Source organism: Melanotaenia boesemani, chromosome 24, assembly GCF_017639745.1.
Source record: "Melanotaenia boesemani isolate fMelBoe1 chromosome 24, fMelBoe1.pri, whole genome shotgun sequence".
Classification (NCBI taxonomy): domain Eukaryota; kingdom Metazoa; phylum Chordata; class Actinopteri; order Atheriniformes; family Melanotaeniidae; genus Melanotaenia; species Melanotaenia boesemani.
Window position 1 is genome coordinate 10,054,219 of NC_055705.1, and position 24,574 is coordinate 10,078,792.

General features: G+C 39.9%; 2 protein-coding genes across 4 annotated transcripts in view; both read right to left on the bottom strand.

Moving 5' to 3' along the window:
• Nucleotides 1-347: 347 nt before the first annotated feature.
• LOC121635758 (kinesin heavy chain-like) lies at nt 348-20,160 on the bottom strand. 3 transcript variants are annotated; one of them, XM_041979077.1, is made up of 27 exons: nt 19,825-20,160; nt 19,476-19,644; nt 17,311-17,398; nt 17,062-17,135; nt 16,503-16,607; nt 15,659-15,707; nt 15,516-15,571; nt 13,519-13,606; nt 13,288-13,412; nt 13,102-13,206; nt 12,866-13,014; nt 9,881-10,029; nt 7,112-7,293; nt 5,346-5,414; nt 5,039-5,245; nt 4,512-4,726; nt 4,260-4,401; nt 4,053-4,170; nt 3,830-3,894; nt 3,633-3,742; nt 3,113-3,214; nt 2,970-3,030; nt 2,702-2,773; nt 2,525-2,629; nt 2,204-2,420; nt 1,858-1,965; nt 348-1,700 (listed from the first exon to the last, which is right to left on the bottom strand). In XM_041979077.1, exons 2-26 carry the CDS (start codon nt 19,599-19,601, stop codon nt 1,880-1,882), a joined length of 2,865 nt encoding a protein of 954 aa, XP_041835011.1. In that variant the 5' UTR covers nt 19,602-19,644; nt 19,825-20,160; the 3' UTR covers nt 348-1,700; nt 1,858-1,879. The 3 variants fall into 3 exon arrangements, with proteins under 3 accessions (XP_041835011.1, XP_041835010.1, XP_041835012.1); XM_041979076.1 differs by having other exon boundaries at nt 19,476-20,160; XM_041979078.1 differs by having other exon boundaries at nt 4,260-4,457; nt 4,574-4,726; nt 19,476-20,159.
• Nucleotides 20,161-21,085: 925 nt separating this feature from the next.
• Nucleotides 21,086-24,574, bottom strand: part of LOC121635736 (methyl-CpG-binding domain protein 5-like) — a 36,152-nt gene continuing 32,663 nt past the window's right edge. Inside the window, exons 9-10 of the mRNA XM_041979048.1 lie at nt 24,401-24,476; nt 21,086-24,312 (exon numbers count right to left, since the gene is read on the bottom strand). Coding sequence (XP_041834982.1) covers nt 24,250-24,312; nt 24,401-24,476 — 139 coding nt within the window. The 3' untranslated portion in view covers nt 21,086-24,249. The remainder of the gene's footprint in view (nt 24,313-24,400; nt 24,477-24,574) is intronic.

A 24,574-nucleotide genomic window follows, 5' to 3' on the forward strand; every position in this document is an offset into this window, starting at 1 on the left:
AGCGTGTAGTTCTAGTCCAGTACTTGGATTAAAACCATTCCCACTGTGGTGGGTAAGCCGCCTCCTTGTGTTCCACAGTGTACAGATAGGATGTTATGAATAAAAAAAAACTAGGTCCCACTGAATAAAGTGTTATAAGTTTTGAGACAGCATTTATATCTAGCTTAATTCCTAAATTACTTATTAAGTTTTCACTAGTTTCCAAGCATTAGTAGGCGGAGCTTCTTCCAAATCTACGTATTTCACTCTTTTATCTTCGTTCCCAAACTGATGATGTTGTAAAAGAAAAATACATCACTACAGGAGACCTCAAAGTTTTGGTTTTGATATTATGCTTGACAAAAATAAAAGGTTAAATAGATATCTTTATTAGAATGTGTATTCAGAATAACAACCAAAACAAGCAAAGGTGTCATACAAAGAAACTCAAAATGTACATGATGATGAGGCATAAGCAAACCCCGCTCCCTGAGCATGCCTTTCATACAAGCTGTAGTCCATGCACTTACATTCAATTACTGGTCATTTTAAAGATCTTGTTGCCCCCCAAAAGTCGAGAGATAATACTGTACATTCAGAAACATGCTCATCTGGCAGCATGAAGGACAGCAGCACAGACATCTAATATCTGAGGAAGTGAAGGGCTCTCATTGATTACAATCTGCTTTGTGTTTAAAGGGGAAAAGATCATCACAGTCTGATAAAAATAAACCAAATATCTTCGTTTTTGAAGATGCTCAGTATAATTCGGATAGTTAAAAGGCACAAAATGTAAAAGTCTGTATTTTTATTACCCTGTGAGAGGGGAGAAGAATTTAAGAATTCTTTTTGTACTAAATATCTAATTCTGTAGTTCTGCTCTTGTAGTCTAAGGAGCATCTGATTGGCTGGTCAGTGTCCCTCAGGGGCTACGTATCTCACTTTCAACATCCAGAATCCCTAAACAATAAATGAGTAACTTGGACAGAGCTTTTAAAGATTCATAGTGTTTGTTTTTCATGATTGTTTCCTGCAGACAGAAGAGATGCAACTTTATAAGAACTGATAAATCTCAGGGCAGTGCACGATAAAAAACAAAACAAATAGGGCTGTATTGAAAGATCTCAGTTTCATTTTCTCCTCGGCTGCAGCTTTATTTGGTACCTCCAACATCACAATCAGCTACAGCTTAACTACCTGGAGCTGTCGGAAGATAAAAGAATTCAATCTCAAAATATCTTTAGACAGAATCAAGTCAGCTGTTTACTCCCAGTTTCCAGTTTATCTGTTGCTCCACAATGAATGGACACAAATCCTAAAATGCTAATCTACTTGTGTAAACGAGTGATGGCTGTCCTTCTAAACATGAAAGTCACCTGCAAAACGTCAGCACACGCGTGCTTTCACTTCTAATTCAAGTCTTAGTTAATAAAGAAGGTTTTCAGGAGGTAACTCGGGACCTCGTTCGGTAAGTTTGCGCTCTTGTTGCATAAATACGAACATCTAGAATCAGGAGAATCACAGAAAACAGCAAATCATATTAACAATGTTGTAAATGAGGTTGAAAAAATGTTTGTCTTATCAGTATTTACACCGTGGATATTTGTTGTTTTGCTGAGAATGACAGTCTGTTGTGAAGTCCTCCTATTGGTGCTTCAAAAGGAGGGGCGGGGCTTGTGGTTCCAGGCGAGTTGGTGGGCATGCAGCGAGTTGGTTATGGTCTGCAGTGACAATAAAACATGATTTAATGATTTTTTTTCCTGCATGTTATAGTAATAAAATCCTAATACACCAGTTTTTTCCTTTTAGAAATACTTTAGGTGAGTTTTTTCACATCTTCTGAACTGCATATTGAGGTGAGTCTCAAAGAGGACTCACAGAGTTGCTTCTTCTTGTGATGTTAGTTGTGTGAGTAGATGCCTCCGGCTCTGACGGAGCTGCAGATGGGGGACGACAGTGGATGATGTCCCGGCCTGATGGGCTTTGCTGAGACACAGAGGAACAAAATGGCTCAGCAGTTGCACATTTTCTGACATATTCAGCAAATATAAAGGCAGAATGTAGAAGCTGCCAGGTGCCGCTAATCAAATGCAGTCACTGGATTTACTCATCAAAACCTTTAGAAGTGATAATAGTGTTATTCTTCCTTCTTAGGATGACTCTTTTCTTCCATCACTGCAGATAAAGACACACCTAGTTAAGTAAATAAACCAAAAAAACCCACCAATCTGTGCAGAGTATCCCCTCCTGGCTATTTTCTTGGCCCGGACGGCTTCTTTGATGCGGTCCACCTCCAGCTGGTACCGTTTGCGGTCCCTCATGGCGTTCTCCTTGGCCTCCTTCAAGGCGTTCTCCAGGGCTTTGACTCGCTCAGCTGTGGCTCGCAGACGCTTTTCCAGCTTGGGCAGCTCACAGCGAAGGTCTGCGTTGTCACGGACAAGCTGCAGAATTTTAACAGAAAAAAAAACCACAATGTTAAATGAAATAATTCAAATTCAGCTCAAATTTACGTACGTTTACTCTGTTAGTGACAGATTCAGTTTACCTGCTTGTGGACCTTGGTGAGCTGCTCCAAGTTGTTCTCAAGGAAGGAGATCTTCTGTTTCTGGGCGACGTTGCCGAGCCCCTCTTCACAGTCAAGCTCAGTACTCTTAAAATACAACACAGGGTCAGAAAGTGATGATGGTAAATGAGCATTTGCATCCGTTCTAAGATCACGTACCTTCTTTACTCGAGCGGTAAGGTCTTGAATGAAGAGTTTGCGCAGGTTGTGCAGAGTTTGCAGCTCCTTGGCCTAGAAGAAGAAGAAAATGACAGTGAGAAGTTAGAATAGATGTGTTACACATCAGTCAAATCAAGCTGGATAGGGGGCAACAACAGAGTTGTGATGTACATTTACTGGCCACTTTACTGGGAACACCTGTTTAATTTTGTTTATGCCATCATCCGAAATGCTTTGGACAGACACTGTTATACTGCAGATAACTCACCACAGTTTCCTCCAGACCCTTCAGGTCTTCTTTGGCCTGCTCCCGTTGTTCGTTCAGGATTCTGGAGACAGAAAACAGGCCACAGTGAATGAAACGCGTGGAACTGCTCAGTATCAGTAACAGTGAAGGTAGATGATTCCTACGTGAGTTTCTGCAGCTTTGCATCTTTCTCCTGTTCCTCTGCCTTCAGTTTGTCGAAGTCCGACATGAGTCTCTCCTGCTCCAGTAACAGTCCCTGGTTTAGACTGGGAGAGACACATTTCTGAATTAAAACATGAATAATTATCACATCGACTTATACTTCCTCTTGCTTTGGTTCAAGTATGAATAAACGGATGCTGTGACGAAACTTTTGAAGTGGTGTTATCGGCTTTGAAAAGTGGAAGCTGACTTTGAAGCTGGACTCGCATACGTTCCCTGACCTGCTTCTCATCAACGCCTCCTCTTTGAAGGTGAACCCAAGTATTAATCCTTGAGTCACATGTCCAAGAAACCATGTTCACTGAAAGTGTGGCAGGTAAAACCCAAGATGGATGACAGAATTTCATCATTCTTAATCCAACTTTATGTGTGCTGCACCTGGTTTGAGCTCAGGATTTATTGAGAATTTACACATTTGTGTCAGGACCTATAGCTGCCTGTCAGAGTTTGATGTTTCCTCACTCTGTGAGCTCATCCAGCATCCTCTGCTTGTCTTCGATCTCATCCCGGAGGCGGCTGAGTTGCTTCTGGTGAGCCTCCCTGTGGCTCTCCAGCTGCTCCTCCAGCGTTTTCTGAAGACGGAGACATGAATATACATTACAGACGCAATATGGCTGAAATATAAAGTTTCCTGCTTCGAACTTTGTTGTATTTTTCACCTTGATGTCATCATCCAGCCTGTTGATGTCGTCCTTCTCCTCTCCAGACACCTCGTGCCTTTTCTCTGAAGACAAATGATTTCACATCATCCACTAATCAAACATTTTTCTATCTTTTCTAATCTGAACAAAATATTTAAGATTTTATCTACAACTAAACTAAAGCATGCATATGTTGCATCGGTTTGTGGAGGTCTGGAGGGTTTAGGTCTTGTGTAACAACCGTGAGCCTGCAGCTTGGCTAGCTCCTCGGTCAGAGCGTCCTGACTCTCCTCCAGCTGCCTCTTCTTCTGCTCCATGTTCTGCATGTAGTCCGTCAGAGTCTTAATCTTGGCCTGATGCTGCTCACACAACATAACACATGGTTTAGTCTCATCAGATAAAATTCTAAAGCTCAGATTATGTCCTCCATCATCTAGGAGATGGTTACCTGGGAGATGAGCAGCTGACAGGACGCCAGCTCCTTCTCATTGGCCTGGATCTTGTGGTGGGCGTCGGCCTGAGTGCTCTCCAGCTGCTTGCTGCGATTCACCAGAGACTTAACCTCAGACTTCATCTTGCTGATGTAAAGACGTGCAACGGTGAACTCCTCCTCTACCGCTGAGCCGTTCCCCTTCATCTCTGAGGACTGAGGATTCAGAACGAAGAGGTTAGCTGAGGCTAAATCATGTTTCTGAAAGTCTCATTTGCATTGTGAGACAGGAAACTCAAAAATCCTCTTTTTGCTGATTGCATCGTCCTCACCGCGGCGGTCTTGATGTCGCCGGTGCCGATGATGGCACCGATGTCGCTGAGGTCTCGCAGCAGCAGGTTGAGGACCTCGGCAGCTCTCTTCCTCTGTATGCCGTTCAGCTCCTGCAGCTGACTCAGCTCCCGCTGCACCACAGACAGCAGAGCCTGCCAACAACACACACCATAAATTTCCATCTTTTATTACATTTTAAGAACAGAAGCACAATAAACTCAGTTTTTATTCATTCACTCATCATCTATATCACTAAATCCAACTGGAAGCTGGAGTCTATCCCAGCAATTAGCAGGTCTCCAGTCCATCAAAGGGCCTACAGCTTCATTTTTATTTTGTTTCAACATAAAATAAAGCTAAAAAAACGTTAAAAAGCATCTTTTCTTGTCTAACTTTCTTTATTACAAAACATTCAGAAAGGATTTTCCTGTTGGATGTGGCTTTGATTGGAGACCTCGACTCACCGTCTTGTGCTGCAGCTCCTCATTCAGCTGCAGGTTGGCCTGATCTCGCTCCTCCACCTCTTGGCTCTTCTGGTCGTAGTTGACAGCCAGCTCCTCCAGGGCCTGCAGCACCTCCTTTACCTCCTCCTTAGCCAGCTCATTCTCCGTCTGCAGGCGGCACAGCTCCTCCTGTATCTTCTCGTAGTCGCGTCGTGTCGAAGCCAGCAGCTGTAAAGACAAAGTTTGTCCGTGTAAAAGTGCAGACAGGAAAAAAAAAGGTGTGTATTAACTCCGTCTGAACTATCTTAATAAAAACTGGGAGGCAAACCTCTTCCTGGTCCATCATCTGCTCCTTAAGTTTCTCTGCAAGCTGACTGTGCTGGTTGATTTCATCATCCTATAGAAAGAGAATAAACTCAGAAATAGTAACAATAATCTTCCAGATTTGCAGGAACAAACATGAGTTTTAAGGAACACTGAACACAAGATTATCATACAAATATTTAATAAAAACTAATACCTATCAACAAAGGCCTGCATACTAATACTAATGAGATGATTACTGATATTTTCACTACAGTTTATTTAAGTTTTGTTTTAAAACAACCACATAGTTTTTGTTTGTTTGTTTGTTGGCTTTATGCACAAATTTGTGCTTAATAAAGCAAATAATTTAATCCATTTGAAGTTCAAATCCTTCATTGGGCTCATAACCAGCAGAGGATGTTTGAGGTTTAACCAAGTGCTCAGTAGATGAGAAAAGGAAGAGAATAACAGTATTTAAGCCTACATTCAAACAGGTCTTGAAGGACATAAATTGCTCCCAGAGGTCCAGCTGTAATTTAAATTTTAACTAGAGCTCTTCAGCATGTTATACTTAGACAAAATTAAGCATTTTTAACACATGCACTGCAGACGTTTCTACTTTACTTAAAGTTGTCATTATGTCGTCTAAATGAAAGCCAGAAGAGGTGCATTAAAAATCAGCTATGGCAAATATACAAGGCTTGTAATTATTAGATGATTTGGCCAACACCCAAAGTCAACACACCCAATACAAGTTAAATTTATAGCAACAGAAAAGAAAATCATCTAGGAGCCTTATTACGCCCAAACCATCTCCAGACAGGCTGCAGATTTAGCAGCTATTTAATACAGTAATACCAAGAATGGTCTGCAGGAGGCTGTAGTACTCTGTATGCAATAATCTTAAACAGGACCTGGTCTGATTTGGTGTAGATGCACAAAAATTCCACAAAATTGATTGGTTTACATTTTCACAAACAAAAATAAAGGTTTCACAAATCAGACACCGTGTTAATGAATCTACATGCTCGGTAGAATAATTCAGTGCAGATTTGATCATCCTAAGTCTTAGTTATTGAGCTATTGACACGGTCTGATGTGGTTTAAGTCCCTCAAAAAAAGCTGTGGAATCGCCTTTTGTGTAAATCAGAAGCTGACTTCAGCAACATCAGACTGCATCTCTGAACATTTCTTCCATCCATGCTCAGCGACTGCGATTCTCTATGATTACATTTGGGTTACTTTTCCTTTAGACCTCTTTACCCGATCTACTTTGCACTAATTGATGCTAGAGGTTTCTTACTGATACAGCCAAAAGGGCTACATCATCTTCAAAATACAAAGATGCAATCCTCAGGCTCTGCACACACAAACATGTTACACTATGCAATGTCTGCCCCTAAACCACACAAAATGCAGTTCTTGGCCCTTAAGCTAAAGCCAGGAAACAGGGTTTTTGGGTTGCCTTGTCAATCTGTGCACCATTAACCTGACGTCATATATGCTCTGATCCCCTCTCTGTTGCCATGACAGTGTCAGATGTCAGCAGGATATAGCAGGTGAAACCCATTTTAAGGTATCATGTTATGCTACAAAACTCAACAAATAACCAGTTGCTGGTTTATGATGAGATCCATCATACTTCTAGTTATGGGAAAACCTTGATAATGAAGTGGTTTTTAGCTGCAAGGTATCAAAACTTTTTTTGTGTGTGTGTTAAATGGAGCTGCTTCGTTCACATATTGAGAGGAAGACATACGTGTAAACCAACCTCTTCCTCAGTCTCACCTTGTCGTCCAGCTGTTTGTACAGGTTGCTGATGTCCTCTTCGTATTTACTCCTCTCTTCACTGGACACAGAGACACCTCCTGCAGCCGGAAGTAGGTTGTCGATGATGGGAGTGTTGTCGTACGGCTCGGCGCTCTTCTGATCTTTAGAGTTCAGCTGCTCCTCCTCAGGAACGTTCTCCCCTGTAATACACAGTCATCATTCAGATTTATTACTCATTTATTTTTTAAATAAACACTTACTGAACATATAACATTTCATTGTTATAAAACACATATATTGTGTTTAACCTGTTCTTAATAGAGCGACTAATAGTAAAGGTTTAGCTCGGATCAGGAAATAGATGGTGGGATGGCCTTGCCAAACTTTCAAATTTATTTTTGGGCTGCCAACATAAAAAGGTTCATTGTAGTGGCAATGGGACACACCCTCCAAAGACCTGCCTGGCTGCAAGCTGAATCTAGCTCCTGCCGTCCTGTCTCAGTCTCAGCTCTCCTGTGCTCCTCGGTTCCCTCTACTCTCATCTCAGGCATGTCAGAACCCAGTTGTACACCATTCCCTGAAAATCTGGTCTCAGTTCTGGAAACATTATGGGCTGGCCTCCATGCCAGTTTATTCCCCTGTCACACCCAACCATTTGTTTCCAGCCTCTCTTTTAGATAAAGCATTGAGTTTGTGGCAGAAGAACGGGGTTTTACATGTTAAGATGCTATACAGGGATGGCATTTTCATGGCTTTTGATCAAGTCGGAGAAGAATTCTCTACACCTGCTCGTAGTTTTTTCAGATATCTACAAGCTAGACATTTCATAAAGAATCATTTTACTCAGCTTCCCTCAGTACCACCAAACTCACCCCTTGATTCTATACTGGAAATTTCACCTGAAGGGAGAGGAACAGTATCACGGCTGTACACTATGATATTTGAGATGGAGGACTCCTCATTATCCATAATAAAAGATCATTCTAATGAACAATGGTCTGACATACTTCACAGTATTCAGTCCTCCTCCATCTGTGCAAGGCATACATAGGCTCCATATGTCCAAAGTTAAACTGTCAAGAATATTTCCTGATGTTAATCCCTTTTGTGATAGGTGTCAACAAGAACCTGTCACTCTGAACCACATGCTTTAGTTTGGTCTTAAATTTTTGATGTTTATTCAGCAGTTTGCGGAGTGGGTGGAGTTACCATCCACCCATGCCCCTTCATTGGACTCTTTGGTGTATTGACATATAATATTTCCCTCAGGAAGCCGCAGCTGAGCTGCACAGCCTACTCCTCCCTTCTGGCAGGTCGACTTATTCTTTTTAATTGGAAAAGTGACCACTCCCCTTCTTTTGGTGGATGGATCTGTGATGTTGTTTTTGTTGAAAATAGAAAAAAATGAGATTTACACTGAATGGCTCTGTAACTAAGTTTGATTTGACATGGCGTCCCTTTATCTCCCATGTGGAACAGTTAACTCTGTATAAGATGTTTACATCTGTTTTCTAGCGTAACCATTGTCTTTTTTTTCTTCCCCTTCATTTTTTGTCTTTTATTGTGTCTGGCTTCGAGGGTTTGCTTTCTATGTAAAACAAAAAGTTCAATAAATATACATTGACTAAAAAAAAAAAGTTTAGTTCAATTGTGATGAAAGCCAAGAAAAAAAATTAAAAGACGAAAAAGAAAACAGTGAGAAACTGGAGAGCTGCTCCTGTTAAATTGCTTGGTGAGGAACCAACATCTGACTCATGCCAGAAACACTGCATCAGCATAATGAGTGTGTGCGTGCGCACAACATTTACATGCATGAAGCACAGGCTTGAGAGGCTGCAGCTTAGCTGATTTGATGTTAAGAAGGGGGGGATGTTATCGCACTCTTAGGGGAATTCAACATAAAAAACCCCACAATGGCCACATAGAATAGGAGGCGGGGTTTCAGCGGTTACTATGCAACGGAGATGGAGGGAAGGGTGAGGATGTTGTGAAGGAGACTGCAGTCTCAGCAGAAAGGAGGGTAGAGAAATGTAGGCACAGAAAAAGCATCTACAACAGTTTTTTTTAGGTGATGTTAAAGGTTGGATCAGGTGGGAGGAGAGTGTATTGGGAAGAACCACATCTCAGTTTTTACATCTATAATTCCTTGTTGAAACGATCTGTATTGGTATTGCCTTCAGTCTTGAAGCGAAACCAGAGCTCATTTACTAATGAAACATTTCTTCTCTGTTTTCTGTTTCTTTATGGAAACGTGAGACACTATTGATCCAGTCTTTTATAAATTCCTGTTTAGCTGCTGTGGAATTCTTGGCCCGTCCTGCATCTGAGTGTCTCTGTGTGGGTTCAGCCTGATGCAGTGCAGCACTGGACTTAATATGAAGCCAGATCCGTGCAGGTTAGGAAGTTTCTCCGTTCCCAGAGTAGGATAACATTCAACAGGGCCTGGACACCTCAGTACAACTCTGTCCTGACTGGCAGGCAGCTTCACAGACACTAATGAAGACATTTGTAGGTCCAAATATTAAGATCTATCATTATCTATTGTTATTTTTTCAAAAGACAGTTTGATCTGTCAGGTTTTTCTGCTTTGTGTCTTTTGTAACTGAAACAAAGTAATACATCAGAGTCATGTGACTTTCTTTTATCCTTCCATCAATGGGATTTGATATAATTTGATATAATTCATAAAAAAAAGAGAGTCTTTTCATTTTTTTAAAGAACTGGATCGACAAAGCACCAAATGAGGGAATCTTTTAAGGAGTAATAACTAAAGATGTTTCATCTCACCGTTCCTCCAGCGGTTCAGCTCAGCCTCCAGCTTCAGGATGATGTTTTTCAGGCTCTTGTTCTTCTCCTTTTCCTTCTCATATTTCTTCTTCCACTCTTCAGCCGTCAGCTCCAGGTTCACAGACACCGTGTTCTTGATGGTCTTGGCTCTTCACAAACACAGACAGGAACATGTTAGTTTGCAAACAGCCCACCAGCTTCCTGAACCTGATTGAACTTCATTGCTTTAATTGACAGCTTCCAGCATCAGGGACTCGTTACACATGTAAGTGGATTAAGATAACTAAATATTAAGATAAGGTCAATATGTTACTTTCACTTTCCTGTCTGTGGTGCAAATATAACCAGAGAAACGTTTCCTACAACAGATCATTTCCTTCACATTAATCATTCTCTGGTCTTCTCTGCCTTGATGGTTTATCACATATTATTAGTTGAACAGTGGAGATAGATTTTAATGTTAAATTTTTCCCTGTAAAATACTCTTAGGCATACAAATATAAAACAATGTTGGGCTCCGTGGTTATCAAAATAATACTGTCCATCCATCCATCCATCCATTCTCTTCCGCTTATCCGGAGTCGGGTCGCGGGGGCAGCTGCCTAAGCAGGGAAACCCAGACTTCCCTCTCCCCGGCCACATTCACCAGCTCATCCGAAGGGATCCCGAGGCGTTCCCAGGCCAGCCGAGAGATGTAGTCTGTCCAGCGTGTCCTGGGTCTGCCCCGGGGCCTCCTTCCGGTGGGACGTGCCCGGAACACCTCACCAGGGAGGCGTCCAGGAGGCATCCTAACCAGATGCCCGAGCCACCTCATCTGGCTCCTCTCGATGTGGAGGAGAAGCGGCTCTACTCTGAGCCCCTCCCGGATCACCGAGCTTCTCACCCTATCTCTAAGGGAGAGCCCGGCCACCCTGCGGAGGAAACTCATTTCGGCCGCTTGTATTCGAGATCTCGTTCTTTCGGTCATTACCCACAGCTCATGACCATGCAAAATAATACTGTCTGAATAAAAAATGCTGGTGAGGAACTATAAATAGGAATGAACCCAGTTGCACAGTGGGAAACTCTGAGCCATCTGGTTGTTAGTTTGCAGGACTGACGTCATTCAGAGTCCTAACAAGCTAATGTTTACCCTCTAAGACTAAATACTGACCCATGAAGCAGAAGCACAGCAGCTCTGCATTTGCTAAAAATACCAGTATGTGAGCTTATAGGAAGCTGTATTTTATTTAGATACTGGTTTCTCTGGTTAGGGTGAGCATTTAGTTCTGATTTTTCTTTCCTGGACATCTTCAAAAGTGTCTGATAAGATCTTTAAACATCACTTCTCTGCAGTGATGAAGAGCAGTGGTTCCCAACCTGGGGTCCGGGACCCCCAAGGGGGTCCCCCAAAGAGCACAGGGAGTCCCTGAGACTTGGAACATTAAGAGCCATTGTTATTAAAGTCCACAAATTGGCCCTATTTTAAGGAAAAAGTGTAGGCTTTATGGAAGGACAGGACTCAACCAGAATACATTATTTATTGTGAGAATCTCACTTTTGAAACCATAAAAACAAACATGGTTTCAGCACGTGGTGGAGCAGGGGGTCTCAGAGGAAAATAAGTTGGGAAACATCGATGTAGAGGGCTTTTACTCACTCAGACATTTGTCAGTTTGTGTTAATGTTCCTCACAATTCACTTTATGGAAAATGAGGACAGATGTATATTACTAAAGGCTTTACAGAATCACAGTTTTATCATAAATTTATGTTAGCGCGCAGTGTTTGTGTAAAAACATTGTTTTTCTGAATTAATGAGATAATTTAAAAAAAAAAAGGAACTAAATAATTTCCTATTCAGTTTTTCTTAATTAATTAGCTTGTTATTTTCACCCAAGAGCATGAAAAACACTCACATAACAGAGTTCATGGTACTATTGTTAGCCGAGGTGTTACCAACTGAGAAGAAAAAGAGATATTATTATATTTTAGATGAAGACATGATCCTAATCAGCAGCGTTTTTTTGTCCGAAGAGAAGCTTTATTATCACACAAAAAAAAACTATGTCCTCCTAGGGTTACAGTTTTCTCATTTTATTTAGCAAGACAATCTTATATTATTAGCTTCTAAGTCAGTTTTGGCCGTATTATCAGCCAAACTCTACTCTCCTACTACTGGTTCACTGTGCATCATTGCCAGTGAAACAATAAAATATGACCTTGGCAATTATTTTATCAGGCTATCAAAATAATTTAATAAAATGGTGACGGATAAAAGTTTTTTTAAGTCGTATTGTACACCTGTTTAATAGCATGTTATTGCAAATATCTAATCAGCCAATCATGTGGCAGCAACTCAATCCTTTTAGTCATGTAGACATGGTGAAGATGACTGGCTGAGGTTCAAACTTGAGCATCAAAATGAGGAGCCAAACGGGCGCATTGAATGTCTCAAAACCTGCTGCTGACAGGAATATTCACACACAACCATCTCTAGGGTTTAACAGTAATTACTTCAGCAGCAGAAGACCACACCTGTCAGCTAAGAACAGGAAACTGAGGCTACAATTCACACACACTCACCAACACTGGACAATAGAAGATGGAGTAACGTTGCTGGTCTGATGAGTCTCCATTTCAGCTTGGCCCCCTTTGGGTCCCTTAGTATCAACATGACCTGGTTTAACCACCACAGCCTACCTGAGTATTGTTTCTTACCATGTCCATCCCTTTATGAGCAGAAATGTCACAAAGCTCAGATCATCTCCACCTGCTTTCTAGAACATGACAATGAGTTCACTGGACTCCAACGACCACCACAGTCACCAGATCTGCATCCGATAGATCACCTTTGGGATGTGGTGGAACAAATCCCGGACAAATCTGCAGCAACTGTGTGATGCTATCATTGCCCTTGCAGATGCAGAATTCATCTAATATAAAAATGGGAGGACTTCTAAGTCAAGATAAGGACAGAAATAGTCATGCATGTGGTGAGAAGTACCTCTGTCCAAACATAAGCGTGGACTTGGTCTCGGCTTCATTGTAGATGGACGGCGAGCAACAGATGATGATGGTGGTGCGACAGTTTCCTCCCAGAGAATCCTGCAGGATCCGAGTCATCTTGCTGTCTCTGTACGGGACGTGTGTTTTCTGAAAAACAAACACATCCCTGCCCTCACTTCTCCAACATTTCAGCCCATGTTTACTGACATGTAAAAAGCCAGATGTGTAACTAACCGTCCCTTCAGCCAGAGCTGAGATGACATTTCCCAGAGCTGACAGAGATTTGTTGATGTTCTTTGCTTCGTCCAGCACTGCTCCCTCTGCTCCGGTCTTGCTGACCTAATAATAAAAAGTCAGATTATATAAATCAGCTGCTTCCAAAAACATGAACTTATCCTTTCTGATCTTGCTCAGACCAACCTTCTCGCTGCCAGCCAGGTCCACCAGGTAGAGTTTCCCAGACAGTTTCTTCTCTGTCTCCATGTTTTCCTGCTTGATGTTGATAAGGAAGATGCTGTGACTGCGAGAGCTGTGCTCATTCATGTCTAGGAAATGACAAAAACCCCTGTCACTTCATTACTGCTATCATTTATACATAACAACGAACAGAAATGGTACAATTTACACAAACAAACACACGTCAATACTTACTAGTCACCGCCACGTGCCGGTTAGCTTTGCCCTCATCAATGACGTCCATCACCTCCTCTGGACTGGACACAAAACGCTCAGTGCAGCCCTGAGACGGAGTTTTATAGTGTTTATAATCCCAAACACAATACTCGTCAAAATGTTTAGTCAATATTAGCCACTGGTCATATATTAAAGTGTATCAGCCTGGCCTGATTTGGACACTCGCACTATACTCTGGTCATACTTTGGGGGTCTTACCAGTCTTTATGATGCTAAATCTAAAGCTAGCTTTAGATTGACAGTTTATTCTAGAGACATAAACCTCAAATCGTCTTGCTCATTTTAAAGGAAGAAGCTCTCTACCAAACATGGCAGTTTCTGGTGATAAATGAAGGAGATGAAAGTTTATTATTTATTAAACTCCAGGTCTTGCTCCTTGATTATATCCTGCTGTTGTGGGGCAGCTGGCTGGACATCTTTACTCATTTTGTTTGCTTTCAGGTTGCAGGTGGAGGTCTGGGTGAGGTAGCAGTTGGGCGGTGCCTCAGCGGTTCTGGACATCCTCGTCACACCTGTCCTGCAGCAGTTCCCTGGCAGCTGCTGCTTCCTTTCTTGGAACTTCCGGACGGCTCACCTGCCTGCCCACATTACCAACTGTCTCCTGGATTCTGATTCTTAAGACTCGCTGCTTACTGGTCGCAACTTTTCAAACCAATGTGGCTTTTTGCTGGGATAAAATCTAACTTTGACTCCTCCCTGGCAGAACCTGGAGTGAACCCACTGAGCTCCTCCACCCACTGAACCAGTCACCTTAATAAATTCCCATTCGGTGTTGCAACTGTAGTCTGCAGCTGTACCTTCGGTCTGCTATTTCACTGGATTATGACTGCTGGAAACTCTTTTGACTCATTTATTGGAGTTATTTCATGTCTACAGGTGAAAGTTGTGCACCTCAGTCATCCTGACCATGTGCTAAAAGATCTTCATATTTTCTAATTTTTGCTTTTCTGTGCTTCTTGTGTAAGAAAACAGTTCAAATCTGTACTTCAGCTGAAGCTCTTTTGGAGAATAAAACATTAACTTAAGGCTTAAATGGACATTGGCAATAATCTGGAATCTTTTCATCACTATTATTCAAAAATTTGTGGTTATTAAGGAGCCAGTTTCATTTATGCTGAGCCTGTCCAAAACCATTAACTTTCTGGAGGATCTCTAATACAGAAAGATTCAATCTGAGATAAAAAAAAAATTTATGTATCATTGGGGTTCTTCTCGCTGCCAAATTAAAGAACCTGGGAGAGGTGAAAAATGAGTATAGCACCGAGGCACCCTTGCTTAGTACTTATTTCTGAATGTTAATCATTGTACTCCAAATCTTGCTTTCCTTTATTTCCTCCATTAACCCCTCTGGTCTGTTCCTACAGTGTTATTGTGTGGTAACATTTACACAAACAGTGGAAAATGGGATCACCTTGAAGAGCGGCGATACTAAATTCGGTCCTATGTAAGCCACTCTACAAGGTGGTTTTGTACATGTACATGTACAGCAGAAGACATGATGTTATATGCAGGATGGTGTGTTATGTCCTGTCTCCTCTGATGCAGAATTATGACGTGTCACTTCAATGGTGTAAAAATCTGATTTGTGTTCTTTATATTGTCATAAAAAAATGTGATAAGGGACACATATGGGCAAAAACGTTGAATTTGGGCCACTTTTGCCTGCAGTTTAAATGTAGTCTAAGAAAGATGCATCATCTGCATCATATTTCACCCCATTTTCTGTTGAATATTAAGTTATAGTAATAACGTTTTTGTGTGATCTTCTCTGCTGCTGCTTTACAGTCAGGAAGAGAGTCCTGCTCAGGCATAAGGATGGATTAAATGTAAAAGTCTTATCCTGCTTCTCTTAGCAGGACAGGAGAACAATTACTTATTCTTTTCCATCAAATTACAGCCGAACCCTGCAGGCTTATTTAGCCATTAAGACCTACAACATCCTGCAGATTACCAACCTTAACATAGGGGACTCTGTTTTTGTCTTCATGCACAGCGAGGTTCGTCTTCGACACTTCAAACAGAATAAAAACAGTCTTGTTTTTATAAAGTGGCTTTGAGTAAAACAACACTTCATGTTGAAGTAAACAGTCCGGCTTACCGTCCAGCAGGTCTCGGATCTTGTCCAAATAGATTTCAAAATATGAAACCTGCACAGAGAGAACTTTACTTTACAAAATATAAGACAATCATCGAGTATGAAGGGCAGACTTAAATCCTCCAACATCACAACGAGGCGGCCAAACTGTCTTTTTGCTGTTGTGGTGCTGGGCATGACACGTAAAAATAAGAGAGAAAAAAATAAACTTTTAGCATAAAATAAACTTTAATGCTGAAAGTAGACCAATAAAAAATCTAACTGAACATGTAAAGTTGTTTTGTTGTGTTTTTAAAGCATCAGAACTAAATTAGAGAATGTTTAAAAATGTCAAATTACAAATTATTATAACATACTTTTATAAAAAAGTAAGAAAACAAATATTATCGTTATGTAAACTGTGTTTTTTGTTGTTGTTGTTGTAACGATGCTTCTCTGTTGGAAAGTCTGTTTATTTGCCTTTTAAACGTAGCCATGTTTGAAAGTAAAATCTATTTGTGGGATGAGCAGCAGAGTTGAGCATGTGGGTTGTTTCCATGAAAGAATTGCCAAATCTTCTCTGCCAAAGTCAAACAGCTTATCCTGCTTTTGACTCTTGTTTGGTGTCATTTATTGTATTGGATGAGCAAAGTCTGAAGAAACGAGAGATATTGGCAATTAAATAATTAATTAATTTAACAGAAGCCTCAGCAACATGTGGAAGAACCATACGCAACCACAACATCCTCCTCCTCATGCTGGTCCCCAGTTTGGTCACACTGCTGCGGGATGCATCCCATTCTTTAACCCGCACTGGCCACAACTCCGCCGATGTGGTTGTGTTGGTGACTATTAAACTGTTAATTACCTTGATGTGAAACTCAAGGTTCTCATCCATGGAGTAGATATGGTCAAAGATGTCGTGGGCAATGCGAGGGATGATTCCCATGAGCTGGGGGTCGTGCAGTTTGCCCTGAACACAGCAAACAAAGAGGTTTTCACCCATTAATGGAGTTCCCAAATATTAAAGAAGGGTGAGTTTTGATGCAACTGAGGACGAATTTAAAGAACAAAAACGCAGTGATCAGGGAATTAAAATGAGGCTTCTGTCTCTGTGGATTAGTCCACCAGCTTAAATCATGTACACTGATGACAAATGACAGCCTGAAAATCTGCTTCTAGTTTAACTAAAGAAATGTGCATTTCACTCAGTCTGTAAAAGCCCAAAAAGCTGCGACCTCAGTGATTCTGTCGAAGGCTTTACATGCTTCAGCTATAAAACATCATCTCTGTTACACAATCGTTAATCCTCTGAATGTTGATGAAAGTTTAGAATAAAAAATCTGTCCATATTTACTAAAGGATTTGGATTTAGACTGATCGAATGGCAGATGGATTGATAGTAAAGATGCTGAGTAATCCCATACCTCCATGGTGTGCGTCTTCCCAGACGATGTCTGTCCATAAGCAAAAATGGTCCCGTTGTAACCTCCCAACACATCTGAAATCACAGAAAGACACAAATATGGAAGATCTTCTTTACAACAGCATCATTCAAAGGCCTTTCTGTTAAAAATATAATAATTTAAACATGTTTAAAAAAGAATAAGATACAAATAATCCTGCAGCATCAATACTAACATAAAAAAAGAAGCCAGCAGACTTAAATGTCATACCTTTAACTATCTGTTTGGCACACTGGTCGTACACCAGTTCCTGTGACGTGTTAGGAGGCAGCACTCGGTCGAACACGTATGGTTTACTCTGTTTCAACACAGAACACAATGAAAACATTAAACAGCAGCTGAGCAACAGACTAAAGGCCCGAACACGGTGTTTCACACTTCCTTTAACAGCAGCTTCAACAATTCTGCTTAACATTAAAGCAGCTGCTGGAATAACGCTGTAAATACTACAGTATGTTTCTGAGCCTGTCCTTGTTTTAAGTTTGATTTTCAGTAAATGGCGTTGCAAATGTTAAGTGAGTTTTTAAATTATTTCAACATTTCTAGCATAATACACGTCTGTAACCCTCATTGTCAAACATGAAGCCAATAAAAAAAAAGTGATTTAAAGTGCATTTCTACTCATTTTAAGAGGTGGCTACACAAAAACTATTCTCACATCAATAAATCCTCCCCACAGCACACAATGATGGCATTAGCCAGTTTAACTCCTGATCAGTGTGCTGGTGGTCCTACATAGATACATCCACATTTAATTACATGTTAGGGCTGAAAATAACATGTATCCCTCTCCTGCTAAGCCTCCATGTCTATAAGTAATTTACTTTGATTAGTTCGAAATAAAAAACACATAACAGTGTATAAACTGGAGTCAAATTAGATGATTCCATTAAATCTTTTACCAATTAACCTGTATTAACTACAGAGTTTCCAGCACATCAACAGCAGCATCCAAGTCCTTAAAACTAACCTGGTTTTCATTTAATAGCAATAATATACAGTATTTATTACACAAGACTGCATGCTTGATATTATCTATAACACTGAGTAGGTTGCAGCCATGTTTAGTAAAGATAGGTGGAGGAAGTTTGTCCTTTCAATGCTTTTAGTCAGATCATCCATCTCTCCTCTAGCCCCCGTCCTCATTCCTGTAAAAAACAGCTCTCAGCACTTGTAGGCAGCTGCAGCAGCAATTCGCTGCCTCCAAACCCCTAAAATAAAGCAGAAAAACTACTGACACAAACAGTATGTGTGTGTGCTACAGCAATTGTGATCGATGACACGAGGCAGTGACATGCAGTTTGTCTTTTCTGGAAGAAGAGCAATAATGCAACAGTTGCTGATGATGATGATGAAGGCGACTGATCTGCATGTGTTTCTATCGTCTGGTTGCAATCCTGATGGGCAGGTGTTTGCTTTATCAAGGGTCTATGATTAAATAAATCACATATTATTAAAAAGAGAATGACACTGCTTTTGCATAAATAAATAGAAATTTAATCTCAAAGGACAAAGAAAAAGAACTTTTAATTTAGAGGAAAAAAAAAAGAATTAAGATATAGTGTACATAAACTAAATAATAGTTTTCAAGATGTTTGTGCTAAATAAAAAAGGGTCAGCATGTTAATTATCTAAACATTTGGCCAACCAGAAGCCAGAGCTCAGGCTGGACAGTGCACACAAAAATCAGCCCACATATAATATTTACTTAATTTAACACCAACTACACTCACATTAATAAATGAGGGTTTTCCTGTGTCTCTGGTGCCTCATGTATCAGCAATTTTATAATGATGATATGATGATGTCAGCATAAACAACATCTGAAATGACTCTTGCAAGTCTGTGCTGATCAATTATTATTAAAACACTTTAATTTAAACCTTTTAAAACAGTTTTACTAATAATAACAGTGTTAAGATTATATAATTTTAATTAAAATACATTTTAAAGTTATTACTTCCTCGCCTCACTAAAAATTTAGATTTTGTTTTTATTTTCTTAATGTAATCTTGTACAAGTTAAGGTCCTGCTATGATCCACTTTTGTTTGAAAGAGATTATTATAGTATTTTAGTCAATGTTTAGTCGAGCTTACATGCGGTTATGCTGATTTACATGAACTGAGTGGACTATTATTGTCACATAAGCCTTCACTTCACATGGCAGTACACAAATAAGAAGCTCTAAAGCTGAATATATAACATCATGTTTGCACATTTATCATAAATCTATTGTACTGTAATAAAAACATCATTTTCCACTGCTGTAACACAGCTGATTGCGCAGTTGGCTTCCTGCCTGTGGATCTTTCTTCCTGTGTTTACCTCCACTGAGACCACCAGCATCAACATGACAACAACCAGACAGACTTGCCGTTATGACCACGGTGTCCTCGTCCTTGAATTTGGGGATGTACTTGTCTCCTCTGGTGATTTCGGCCTCGTTCAGGGGCCTGAAGCGGCACATGACTCTCACCCCGCACTCCGCCGCATCCACCATGGCTGCTGTTCGCACTGTTTACACCACCCGCAACATATAAATGCTGCAACAAACAAATAACAGAAGAAGAGGTGCAAAAAAAAAGGCGAGCAACCACCAAGGAAGGGTCAGATCCTGCGTCCAAATCAGACTTTATAATTTCTTATAAAATGAGTTGTTCTTATTATTGACAGGGAAATGGTTTCTCCTTGGATTAAAACATCAGGATTCCCAGTTTCCACACCTCTGGGGGAGTCAGGAGCCTCCAGCTCCGTCCAATGCGCAAAGCGTCCTTTATGCAAGGAGACGGTGTACGAGTTTCCTTATCTGCGCCATGGCCAAACGGGATGCGCTGCAGCGCTGCGTCCCGCTGACAAGCTCAAACTTCGGTCCACGGTCCTCCTCCCGCAGCGGTCGCAGACAGCCGTGCGGCAAAATGACTTTTGCGTGGCTTGGCGGTGCGGGAACAGTCTAGGGTGCTGCCCGGATTGCAGAGGGAGAGTCAGGGAAGAATACGCAGGGACAGCCGCATCATCCTGACCGGTGATGAGGGCGCGCTCCCGCACGATGCCGCGGCGCGTGCTTGTGCGCCACAACCGTCATCGCACTTGCTTAACCCTCAGTCATGCTGCACCCTTCCATTTTAAAGCTTTCTTTAAATTTCACTGATATTTTGCTCCTAAAATACGTTTTCTACTTAAAAAAAAAAAAATATATATATATATATATATATATATATACATATATGTATATATATAAATAAATAAATATATATATATATATATATATATATATATATATATATATATAACAGATTAACAACACAGGCCTACTACTCAATAAAATTATTCTCTTTAATTTTCTTTTATTTAGAAATTGTTATTAACATTATCCGTTTACAGAGAACTCCAAAAATATGGAAAGGCTATTAGAATATTTATAGTTTATACAGTTAAATGCCATCTGATACCTTTAAATCTTATTGCTGTTATAAATTCAGTTTCCATTAACTTCAGATTTGGCGTGTAACGAATTTATTTGACCATCATGCTGTAAATTTGTGGTTAAAACCTCCAGCGTACTCACACTTAGCGACGATTTAAGTTTACTAGGGTTAAAACTAATAAATTAACTTCAAAGCCAAAAAAATTCAAAATGCAAATGTGCACGTGACCTGGGATTTTAACTGTAGCAAGCTAAAGGGCTAGCACCTAGTTTACCCCACTATAACCTTCTTAAAAACATCGTAACAGACGTTTAAAAACATTAATAAGCTATTTAGTTTCCTATCAGATGTAGCCAAAACGTAACTTTATCCTTTTATCATTTCATTATTCAATTTTAAGCCATTACTAGATACATACTTGCCCACTAGAGGGCGGTGTGCAATAACAAACATGGTTCCACACTTCAATAAATCAACTTTTTATAGCATTAAACTAAAACGGTGTAAATAAACTTTATAAGGAGCATCAATAATTTATTACAAAACCACATTATTCAAGTAAGAGTGAACATGTTTTTAATATCTTAAACATCTGTGCAACATTATTCAAAATGTTACATCACTGCATGACCTGTAATGTTTCACAATATTTACAAAAAAATGCTGCTTACATCAAACCATTAAAAAAAAGTCCAAACAATCTCAAAATAATGGACTGACAAACTATCCCTAGCCCACATTAATGCAAAAAAGAATAAGAGCAATCAAGTGCACATCATACTTCACGCAAGTCTATTTTTTGTAAAGTATATATTATCAAGAAAATATATACTTAATTACAAGCTGAGGAAACAAAATACTGACAACAAAAGGGTGGAAAGAGGGAGATGAAATTGAAAGAGCAGAAAAACAAGTTCACTTGGAAAAAATTAAATTCTCACACACACCTCAACACACACAAACACAGGTAGAAGGAAGAAAAATAGACTGCTCAGACCACCTCAAAACACAAATATGCTTTGACCTCTTGAACCACAAACAGCATGAAACTGATAGAGCTAATCCAGAACACATGGATTCCTGACACAAGAACAGGTTCCTGCATGTCATTGCACTAAAAAGAAATAATAAAAAAACGGGACAGAAGAGCAGAATGAACTTTACCAAAAGAGCTCATGTGTTCTCAAAACCAAACGTCACATTTAAAAAAATTAATAAATAAAAAACAGCTGGAAGTTTTTTTGCCCGATCTCCCAATTACACACAGAAAAAACAGGAATTTAAAAACCAGATTTTTGCACAGTCTTCAGTAAATCTGCAGATGTCAGATTTTTTTCAACATGTACAAAGAAAGAGTTGCTAAAATGACTCAAAGCTGAATGTGAGGATGGCTGTAAAGCTTGTCTGCATGCTGAAAATTAGTTGGTATTAGTGTTTTAACATCTTACCGTCTGGGAGGAAAAAAAAGGTCAAGTTTTCAAATTATGTAGTGTTTTATTTGGCTTCGAGGTCATAAAGCTGTTTGCATTTGAACATTTATAATAGCCGGGTCCTTGACAAAAATGCTAATACTGAGGGAAATCTCTTCTTATGACACTTGCTTGGAATTTTTAGGAGGTTTAAGATGAGGATCAGATGTTTCTTCAACATAAAAAGGCTAAAGGAACTCCACTAATCCATGTGGCATGAAGAAAAAAACAAAAGTGACACATTGATGAGCACATCAAAGGAGAAAACAGGCACAATGACAGTCAGATGTGTAAAGAACAGGGTTCAAACAATCAAAGATGCAGCGTTTCTAAGCAGTTGATCTTTGCCATTGATCAGTTTATTGCACTTGATAATTCGGTAGTGATTTCACTTTGCTATTGGTTGGTTTTGATCTGGAAGAGCAGCCGTTTGCGTGCGTCCGTTTCACACGAGTTGATCCAGAGTTCCCAGTACTGTCACTGATTTTCAGTCGGTAGTGTTAGAACTGCATTTACGACCCCCAAATCTGCTTTTTTGGAGGCTCATATCCATAAATAACATGATTTTCACCCAAGAACCCCCATGACACAATCTGTAACACAAGCAATCTGAAAGCCTTGCTGTAAAAAAAACGAAACAATAAGTGTTATCTGCAATGCTCATTTCTTAAATAAAAAGGGAATATGACATTTGTAATCACCTCTGGATACAAGACCTATTCACCTGTTAAAAAAAACAAACTGAGAAACATACATATACACATATAAGGCTTGAGTTCTCAACTCATGGTAGTATTATTGCCATCTAGCATATTTGTAAAGCTTAAAATAAATATGGAGTACTGTACATAAATAATTTACATCAACAAGCAAGACAAACAAAAGGCCCCTAGATGCAAGAAATGCTTTCATGGAATTAGCGTTCCTTTTCAAAATCTAGACTCCGACTCTGAGGTTGGTTACTCTACCTAAAGCTATAGTTGTGAAAAAGATGACAAGTCACGGAGGGAGGAAGAGAGGGGGAAAAAATGACGTTACAAACAAGTATAAGAACATAATCACAGCAACCAAGTTTCAAACATTGACAATACAGCCGCTGACTCGTGCTTCAAAGGGAAAAATCCACCCAAACTAAACTCTGGGCTAAAATATCCGAGTTCAATTCTACTACTTCCATAAACAGGAGAGTGTCTGAGGCATGTTTCATCATGAATTTGTACTAATGAGAAGTAAAAATACATCTGAGAAGAGGTTCAGACTGTGTGTTTGTGTGCACGTTAAACGGTACAGGGTCATTGTCGTCTTAAAAAATTAAGCCGAGGGTGGAGTTTTCCTTCTTAAAACTGTTTTTAAGTAGACAGCTCCGAAACTTCACCAGCCAACCAGACTATTTCTTAAAATCAAAACTCCAGAAATCAGGATTTTCGTGTGACGCTGGCGGCTGCTGGAGTGGAGGAAGATTGACCCGTCTGACACTTCCTGCTGGTAAAGTTCATTCTGTTTGATATCTTTTTATCCCCAAGTACAAACCAACACTTAACTAGCGTGAAGTGACTGATGTAATGGAGAATTCAAATACTCCTGCCTGTTCCCTTACAAAAACAAACAAAAAAGGAAAAACAGCACGACTTAGAGTTCATCATATAAAAGCTTTAGGCTGTATTCTTATTTATCCTATGCAAGCGGCCGTATGCAGCCGCACTTCTGAATAGAAACCAAGACATTGGTACACTTCTTCTGCTTTGTTTTTGTACAATAAAAGATAAAATGTGCATTAGGTACGCTTGTACATGATATTGTACATTATTTACATACAATTCTTAATAGCATGAAATTACAGGATTATCTATATACATATTGAAAATGTATCAGAAATATTTGGACTGTCTATTTTCTTAAATATGTAAGGTAATGCTTGTAGCTTTTTTTTTTATTTTACTATCTTATACTAGAAAAAAATAGTTAATTCAGTGAGCTGTAGACAAATTGAAACTGTTTCTGATGTTTTTGTTTTTTTTTCTTTTTTTTTGTTGTTGATTTTTTTGTATTTTTTCTCTACAGTTAAAACTGTATTGGTGATTGGAATTTCCAGCACCTTCTGTGGTCAGTCAAAAGTCAAGTTGATATTAAGGAACATCGATGTACCACTTGAAAGTCCATGTGTAGCACCTGTTAGAAGCTCAGATCGCATCAAGGCTGCATGGAAGAGGTCTCCAAAGGCTTTGTGGACGTTCTTGGGCCAACACATTCAATGTTATCTTGATATCTTCCTCCTCTTGGGCTTGGGGAGCTTCACTTGACGATCCATTGACGGGATCTGATGATGGGAGGAAAAATGATGACGACAGCTGGACGGCAGGGTAAAGTCGAACTTTTCTTTTTTAAAAACAGATAAAAATACTCACCGTGCCCGACATCTTATCTAGCTCGCTCATGGCCTCGTGGATAGCAGCTTCCAAGTGATTATTCAGTTTCCCCGGTCTGTTGGACAATATTTACATTTTACGTTATTTACATTTTGCCAGGCAGGGATTCGTGTGATTTTGCAGGACACCATCTTTAACCACTAGGTGTCAATG

Coding starts and splice junctions, on each gene's coding strand:
- LOC121635758 (XM_041979077.1), bottom strand. CDS start 19,601: ATGGTGGATGCGGCGGAGTGCGGGGTGAGAGTCATGTGCCGCTTCAGG. Junction 5,246..5,345: donor AGATGATGGACCAGGAAGAG/GTTTGCCTCCCA, acceptor TTGTCTTTACAG/CTGCTGGCTTCGACACGACG. Junction 4,727..5,038: donor AGGAGCTGCAGCACAAGACG/GTGAGTCGAGGT, acceptor TGTTGTTGGCAG/GCTCTGCTGTCTGTGGTGCA.